General features: G+C 46.7%; 1 protein-coding gene across 2 annotated transcripts in view; it reads right to left on the reverse strand.

Moving 5' to 3' along the window:
- TRIM33 (tripartite motif containing 33) overlaps positions 1–1,852 on the reverse strand; it is a 115,766-nt gene extending 113,914 nt beyond the window's left edge. For both annotated transcript variants that reach the window (XM_027603931.2, XM_027603924.2), the window contains exon 1: positions 1,248–1,852. In XM_027603931.2, the coding sequence (XP_027459732.1) occupies positions 1,248–1,773 (526 nt within the window). In that variant the 5' untranslated portion in view covers positions 1,774–1,852. The remainder of the gene's footprint in view (positions 1–1,247) is intronic.
- Between the last annotated feature and the right edge of the window lie 7,120 nt (positions 1,853–8,972).

The raw sequence follows: 8,972 nt of genomic DNA on the forward strand, positions 1-8,972 counted from the left end.
TCTTGATAAAAAAGCCCTTCAGGGACTCCTTTTAGTCTACCCTGTACAAGATATACTTTACAGGCTTAATCCCAAACCCTTTAGTACAGATCAGTCATCCCTTACCCGCAGTTCCAATTTCAAGAGCTTTGAAATTTTAAAGTTTTTCACAAATTTACAACAAAACCCACCCTGAAGTGTGATAAGTTATTTATGTCTAGCCCATTAGTGGGATATTTGTACGTTCCATGGCAGAAACATTAATGTATTTTATAATGACTAGTAAACCTTTAGATCCAGGGATGTGTAAAGTACCCTGTGCCCTGAAAACTCCCCAATCCAGTGAGCAACTCACCCTTCAAGAAACCTTCTCAAGGGTTTCCTTTTCAGTGAAGTTCCCCTGACCTTCTCTTGATTTGTCACAACCACTGTACCAAGTACCCACCGCCACTGCCGCACGTTGGATATGTTTCACCTATATGACTATGAATGAGCTCTTCACTCAGTGTTTTATTCAATCCTAGCACACTGTCTGGAACACTAGGGGCTCGTTAATGTGCAATGAAACCCAGCTGTCTCTGAATCCCAATTCCCTTCGAAGTTCATTTCTCCTTCACCCCTGAACCTTAGAATATTTCCCTAAACATGCAGGCCCTTCAAAGCTATTTTCGCGTCCAGTTCCTCCTTCCCAATCTCATCCTAAAATTACTTTCCACCAGACAGCTTCTCTCAGCCCCAAACGCTCCAATACCCTTTATCTTCCTCTTTTTAGTCCCTAGTCCTTCTTTCCCCTAGCCTCGAACAGGTCAAGTCCTTCCCTCCAAAGCAATTCGTCCTCACAGCCCTTACCGCTTACCTACTCCCTCCTCAACACCTCTCCCGCTTACAGGCCTTTTTCCCCCACAACACTCCTCCAAAGCGGTTTCCCAGACCCTCTCTCCTCTCTCTGTCCGAGTCCACCAGCTCCTGAACCTGCGCTCGGCCGGAGTCCACGCCTTCCCGGCCCGTATCCGCACACCCTAAACCTCCCTTGCAGCCGGTGTCCCCTCCCCCAGCCTCTCGCCGCCGGCACCCTTCCCTTCACCCTCCCCTATCTCCGGCGGTCCACCTTCTCTGGAAACTGTCCCGAGGCCGTGTCTTTCACCTCTCAGACCCCTCAGAATCGCGCCGGTCCGAGCAGCCCTGGGCCCGAGCACCTCCATCCTCAGATCCTCCTCGGCCCCGCAAATCTCCTTCAGCCCAGACCTCGGGCAGGGCCTCCCGCTCACCTTGCTGGATGTCGCCGTTGCTGCCCCCCGGGATGGGCACGCTGAGCTGGCGCTCCGGTTCGGGCAGGCAGCGCAGGCAGAAGGAGTGAAGGCAGGGCAGCAGCTTGGGCTCCGCCTCACGCCGGCTCTGCAAGCTCTGCTGACACACGGCGCAGGTGTCCAGGAGCGAGGCTGGCGGTCCAGGAGGCGGCCCCGCCGACGGACCCGGAGCGGGAGCCGAGGCTGGAGCTGGGGCCGGAGTCGATACCGCCCCCCCGGGAACTCCGGGGCCCACTGAGGCCGCAGGGGCTGAAGCAGCCGGGGCCGAGCCGGAGGAGGCCGCGGACACCCCCCCGTCGTCGGGCCCGGCCGCGCCGCTCTCCGCGCCCGCCCTGCCGCCTTCCTCCTCCTCCTCCTCTACCAGCACCGCGGCGAGAGGCGGCTCCGCCTCCTGCGCCGCGGGCCCGGCGGCCCCGGCAGTTACCGGCGCGCTACCGCTGCCCCCGCCGCCGCTCTCAGCCTCGCCGCCGCCTTTGTTTTCCGCCATGTTTTCCTCTTTGAACCCGCCGGACCGCCCCGCGCCGCCCGCCGCCCGCGCCGCCGCCGCCGCCGCCGCCGCCCCCAGCCCCAGCCGCAGCCGCAGCGAGAGCGGCAGCCGAGAGCGAGCAGGCAAGCGAACGAACGAGAGCGCGCGCGCACGCGGCGCCCCCGCCCTCGCGTCGCGCGGCTGAAGGGGGGCGGGCGCGGGGCGCGCACGTACGCACGGACGTCCCCCGGAGGGAGGCGGGAACTTGGGGCGCGGGCGGGGACTCGTTCTCGCCCCCCCACCCCCGCGCCCCGAACTTCGGCACAGCAGCGCTGCGTCCACGCCGCAGCCGCTCGGCTCGCTGGGAGCGTTTGAAGCCAGTGGCCGTTGACGCCGAGCCGCCTTTGGCCGGCAGTGGTTATGAGCTCCGACACGGCGGTGGTGCGGGAAGAAAAGCGGGAAAGCATAGAAGGCCGGGACCGGTCCCTTCCGAGCCAGCGTCTCCCGGGCGGCGCCGTCCCCAGAGGCTGGCGCGTCTCGGCGCGAACCTCACTTGCCGCAGGGTCGGACGCCGTAGCCTGCTGGCTCCGAGGTGCGGACCTCCTGGGGCTCGGTGCCTTAACCGGCTGCATTCCTTTGGGTGGTTGTGCCTCCGGGGAGCCATGAAACGGGGCCTTTTTTTTTTTCCTCTCTTTTATTGGAGGCCTGCCAGAAATAGGCTGAAAAGATCCCGTGAGGAAGAAACTCTTTAACAGCTATTTTTAGCTTCTTAGGGTGATTGATTCTCAGACGTTTGCTACGTCTCAGAAGACCAGCTGAGGAGCTTTTTCAAAGCAGAGATGTCAGAGCCACACCCCAGACCTGCATCAGGAACTGGGGCGGGGGAGGGGGGCGGAGAGGGCAGATGGATGTTGAAAAGTCGCTTCAGCGGATTTCGATGTGCGTCAGTTTGAGGAGCCACGGATCTACCCAATATTATGTCCTGAGAGTCCCACTTAGTGTTCTGGCGTGAGTTGGGTTCCAAATGCCCTAATAATATCGGTAATAGAAGCTTTCAGGAAGGTTTGTCTGTATTTGAAAACAAGTACTCGGGATGTTTATGTAGTGCAGCGGCTGTTTTAATATTAGGGTCAGGAAGTGCTTTCGTCTTCTGACAGTGTTCCCAAGGAACTGTTATTCTTTGAGCTTGTACCAGTCCTTAAAATAAGCCACCTCGAAACATTTTTCATTTATTCGCTCAAAAATACCGACCTCTTACTATAATTAGGGAGCGTTTTAGAAATTACAGCAGAAAGGAAAGGAGATCTGTGCTTCCAAGGAGTTTGCAATCTAACGGAGATTGACAATAAATTGACGATAAATGTATGCCAGGGAGTGATAAATACTATGAAGACAAAATAAGAGTAAAAGAGATCAAGAGATGACTGAGGAAGGCCTCTGTTGATAGATGAACAATAATTGTGGTTCTTGCAGAAGAGTGTTCCAGGCAGAGGAACAAACAGTAAGTACAAATGATCTGAGGCAGACAGGGATTGCTAGAGGAACAGCAAGGAGTCAGTTTGAACATGGGAGAGAGTAGTAGAACATGAGGATAAGAAAATTAAGGGGGCCAGGTCATATACAGAAGTAGTCCTCAATTTTTTAAACTTCTGTGACCTTGGAAAGAACTTTGAAAAACTATTTTTTCAAACATTGTAAGTAGTTGACTCTAAAAGTTTTCATCATGCCTGTATGTAGTTGCAAAGAGTGCAGTAACTGACATTTTGCAATACTGAAGTTTTAAAATTGTTAAATTACTTTAAATCTATCCAATGGAAGAGTAAACAAAGTGGTTTAACAAACACCACCATGCAGTTTAAACACCAACATCCATCAAAAAATGTTATATTTCGGGGGTACCTGTGTGGCTCAGTTGGTTAAGCCTCCCAACACTTGATTTCAGCTCAGGTCATGATCTCCTCAGGGTTGTGAAGTCGAGCCCTGGGTTGGGCTCCGCGCTCAGCGGGGAGTCTGCTTGGGATTCTCTCTCTCCCTAGCCCTCTGTCCCCCTACCGCCCCCTTGTGCTCTCTCTCTAAAATAAATCTTTTTTTTAAATGTTGTATTTTGTTAAATAAATACTAAACATGGAAAATAAGTTATTGGGATTGTCATAATGAGATAGCTGGTAGTTTTTGTTTTTTGTTTTTCAATTAGTTCATGTAGACCTGGATGTGTATAACGTTACTAGGAGGAGACAGGGTCCGGTATCAATTCCATTTTTCATTTTTATAGGTGTAATAAGCACTGTATTTAAAAAAAACTATACAGATGTGTGTACATATGATTTATTTTTATATATGTGACTAATTCCCTTAAAACTATCCTTAACTTGTACCCCTTGGAAAAATTTCCTCTGCTGGAACATCCAAGGAATACTCCTAACCTAGTTTTAAGATGCTGAGATGGGAAGGCTTGGATGAGTTTTGTGAGCAAAGACTCAAAGTAGTGAAGAGTCACTGTAGCTGCTTCATAGAGAAATCACATGTAGGGGTTCACAGTTAGGCTGCTAATAGAACAGTCAAGGAATACTGGTTTGGACCTGCATGGTATCTGTGCAGATGGTGAGAAATATGGAGTATATATAATAAAGAGCAAATAGACTTTTCTCCAAATTCGCGTCAAAAAATAAGTTATTGGGGCTGAATCTCTCAACCGAGTTTTCCTTCCTTGAATTTTTCTTAACCTTTTGATGCCTGCTACCACTTGCCTTTATTAAAATCTAGTATAAAAGTGTTTTTGAAAACTATAATTTTATAGAGAGGAAATTGCCCTTCATGAAATTTACAGTGTGCCCTGAAAAGGCAGTACGTGGAATTAAGTTGTCATGGAATATTTGGGGACATTCAAACACATACCCAGGTACATCTTGGGACGCCTGGCTGGCTCAGTCAGTAGAGCATGTGACTCTTGATCTTGGGGTTGTGAGTTCAAGCCACACATTGGATGTAGAATTTACTTTATAAATAAATAATAAATAAATAAATTGTTAGTTCAAGCCACACATTGGATGTAGAATTTACTTTATAAATAAATAGATAATAAATTAATTAATTAAATAAAAATAAAAACCGACCAACCAGCAGACAGACACCCAGCTATGTCCTTGATTTGCAATGGTAGCTCAGAAATCTTAGGGGAGAAACAAACCATTCATGAGGCTGAGACCCCATATGCACAAACCCATCTGATGGAGAATGCATAGCATAGAACTGAACGTATGCCCTGGAGGCGAAATGCCTGATTCGAAGCCTGATTCCACCACCTACTAGCTATGTGATTTGGGGTAGCTTACTTTACTTGCTTCAGTTTCCTCATTTGTAAAAAGGTGTTTGATCCTAGTAGGACTTACCTTAAGGTTGTTTGACAAATAGATATTTGGTTTTTTTTTTTTTTAAGATTTTATTTATTTATTTGAGAGAGAGAGCACGAGAGAGAGCATGAGAGGGAAGAGGGTCAGGGGGAGAAGCAGACTCCCTGCTGAGCAGGGAGCCCGATGCGGGACTCGATCCCGGGACTCCAGGATCATAACCTGAGCCGAAGGCAGTTGCTTAACCAACTGAGCCACCCAGGCACCCGACAAATAGATATTTGTAAAGTGCTTACAGTACCTGGCACATGATAAACTTGAAAGGAATATAAAACAGACCCAAAGGTCCTGAAGGGGACTGAACTGGAGGGAGAAACAAAGATACCTCAGAAAAATCTCAAAAAGAGAAATTATGCTATGGGCTAAAATGAGCAGTGGGTATAAATAGAGGCTGTGCCCAGCCATTCCCCTGGGTAAGGCTGCCTTTTACCTCTGATCCTCTTGCACGATCATTAGGAGAAAAATAGTTTTGAAATAAAGGAGAGCTATCTGTAGGTGCCTAGCAGCTCTGCTATGGAGAAAAATACCCTGAAATTGTTGGTAACTGGAAGTGGAAGAAACTTTCCAGTTGTCCAGAAAAGAGAACGAGCACTAGAAGTGAATGACATTAAGTGAATTAGCGATGGTGAGAGCATAATCCATTGGCTGGGCACAGGAGGTTTGCCACAATAAGGCAGCAGCCCAAGAGTAGCATGGAGACTTACTTGTAAGGACCGGTTCTGCAGCTCTTGGGCCCAGCAAGTGTGGTCAATAGCAGGAGCAGAAGAGTGCCTGAGGGCCAGGAGAGGAATGCTGAACTGCCGTTGAGATTTGGGGCATTTCTTGAATGTCATAAAATTACCCTCATGAGTGGGTGAGGCCATCAGGTCTTAAAGGTGAAATTTTGTGATTTAAGGTTCACTTCTCAACTTCATAGGCACATGCACCTTGGACTTAGCTCGTCCTTGGACTTAGTGGGATGTCCAGCTTCAGAGCAGGAACCTTCCTAACACAATTGTTGAAAGGAAATAAAAAGGGGTGATGTTGAGAAGAGCAAATTTTTGTCCAGAAGTGAGTCCAGCACCACACTGAGGAAAAGGAAGATAAGCACAAGAAATCTCCATGGTTTATTTGGGTAGAAGACCTGTCAGGCCCCTGGATTCCCAGACACCAACAAGAACAAAGGCATCACCTGGGGAGAGGTGTATTTAGAGTATCCCGAAAAGTACCTCCCTGGAACAAAATTGATCTGCTAGCATTAAGAAGTCAAAAAGGCAGACTTGACAGCTTATCTCAAAAAAGCTATTGAGTAATAGTTGGCCACTGCCTTATTTCTTACAAAACAGAAATTGTCTCGACTTCTTTTAAGTGTAACTTACTTTAAGTGATCTCATGCAGGGACACCTGACTGGCTCAGTCAAGAGAGCATGCAACTTTTGATTTGGGGGTCCTGAGTTCAAGTCCCATGTTGGAAGTAGACCTTACTTTAAAAAAAAAAATTGAGGGGCACCTGGGTGGCTCAGTTAGTTAAGCAACTGCCTTCGGCTCAGGTCATAATCCTGGAGTCCAGGGATCGAGTCCCGCATCGGGCTCCCTGCTCAGCAAGGAGCCTGCTTCTCCCTCTGACCCTCCCCCCTCTCATGTACTCTCTCTCTCTCATTCTCACTCTCTCAAATAAATAAATAAATCTTTAAAAAATAAAAAATTTAAAAATTTAAAAAATTGATCTCATACACTAGAATTCTGATCTTGAATAGCTAACAATTTTTTTGTTGGAAAGTTCTGACTTATATTTTATTTTTATGTTAAAGATTTTATTTATTTATTTGACAGAGAGAGACACAGTGAGAGAGGGAACACAAGCAGGGGGAGTGGGGGGGGGGAGAAGCAGGCTTCCCAGTGAATGCCATCTCAAAACTTATAGGAGATTTCTTTTTATATTTAGGTTTATATAATTGGCCATATTAATATATTTAAATACTGAGGAAATGCCTTCACTGTCTCATAGAACTGAGCAAGACTCACCTGTTTTTCAATGTGTGTTCATTAGGCTGTTAAAGAGCTAAAGATAAGGTAGCAATGTCCAATTTATCTTTTGGTCTTAATTATGCCAATTAAAATTCCCTGTATCTAAAATGTTGCCTTTTACTGGAAAGACATTTTAGTGTGGTTTATGTATAATGTCAAAGAATATTTAACACTTCTCACATTTTATAAATGATCTATAAGATCAGATGCTTTTAAAAATCGGCATGACATATAACAGTAAGTTAAACTTTGCTTTTGAATCCTTTACTACCTAAGTAAAACTAAGTTATAATTCACGATTGTTTTGGGGCACCTGGCTGGCTCAGTCGGTAAACCATGTGACTTGATCTTAGGGTTGTTTGAGCGCCACATTGGATGTAGAGATTACTTAAAAATTAAAAGAAAAAATTGTTTAAAAAGGATTGTCTTTAAACAACTATAACAGCTATTCACAAACACATAAAACTGTAGAACTCATATATATATTATTGGTAATGGTGTTTTTGTCAACTCACTAGAAGGATTAAAATAGAGGATATATACCATCAGCACAGATTTGTAAACTATGTACTCATAAGGCTTAAGATGATGAAAATCAAAGAGGGGCGCCTGGGTGGCTCAGTTGTTAAGCATCTGCCTTCGGCTCAAGTCATGATCTCAGGGTCCTGGGATCGAGCCCTGCATCGGGCTCCATGCTTGGCAGGAAGCCTGCTTCTCCCTCTCCCACTCCGCCTGCTTGTGTTCCCTCTCTCGCCGTGTCTCTCTCCGTCAAATAAATAAATAAAATCTTAAAAAAAAAAAATTCACAGGACTCAGAAAAGCTATTGTACTCATGGTTATGGTTTATTACAGTGAAACGATACAAATTAAAATCACCAGAGGGAAAAGGTACATGGAGTAAAATCCAGGAGAAAAGAGGCATAAGGTCCCAGGTGTTCCCTCCCTGTGGAATTGCACAGGTATTAATTCTCCCGGCAGTGCTGTGTGACAACATGCAGGTTGCCAAACAGGGAAACTCACCCAAGCCTTGGTGGACAGGGTTTTTATTGGGGATCTGTCATGTAAGCATAGAGCACCTACCTAACTGACCCCAGCTACTTGGTCTCCAGCCTACAGAGGTGAAACTGATACAACATGGCCCAGGCCTCAGGCATACAAAACACTCTCATTAGACAGAGTATTTCAGGGGCTCAGATACTATCTCCTAGGAGTCAGTCAAGCACCAGTTTGACTAAAGACAGGCCTTTCTTTGGAATGTGAGGGGTTTAAGCCATCCAGGCCTGAGTTAGCCCTTTCCTGCACTCTTCACTCTTACTTAATGTTAGACTTTCTCAAATACTTATCTTCTCAATCCATTTTCTTTGCCCCTAGGCAAACTGATCCATGCTGCAGTTTTATTTGCTCTGCATGCAATGATAGTTCGTTCGTAAATGTATAATTTCAGCCCAGGTCTAACCTTTGAAGTCTAGATCCATCTTGAAAACTGCCTATTTAATATCTCCACATGAATGTCTCAAAGGAACCTCAAATTCTGCATGTCAAAGACTCAATAATCTTCTCCCTAAACCTCTTCATCTTCTTCCACAGTCCCTACCTCAATGAATGCTGTTACTGGGGTCCCTGGGTGGTTCAGTCAGTTGAGTGTCTACCTCTTGGTTTCAGCTCAGGTCATGATCTCAGCTCAGGTCATGATCTCATGGTGGTGAGATCAAACCCCGCATCAGGCTCCGTGCTCAGCCCAGAGTCTGCTTCAGATTCTCTCTCCCTCTCCCTCCTGCTCACACTCGCTCTCAAATAAATAAATCT

The sequence above is a fragment of the Zalophus californianus genome, chromosome 4 (genome assembly GCF_009762305.2).
Source record: "Zalophus californianus isolate mZalCal1 chromosome 4, mZalCal1.pri.v2, whole genome shotgun sequence".
In the NCBI taxonomy this organism is placed as follows: Eukaryota; Metazoa; Chordata; class Mammalia; order Carnivora; family Otariidae; genus Zalophus; species Zalophus californianus.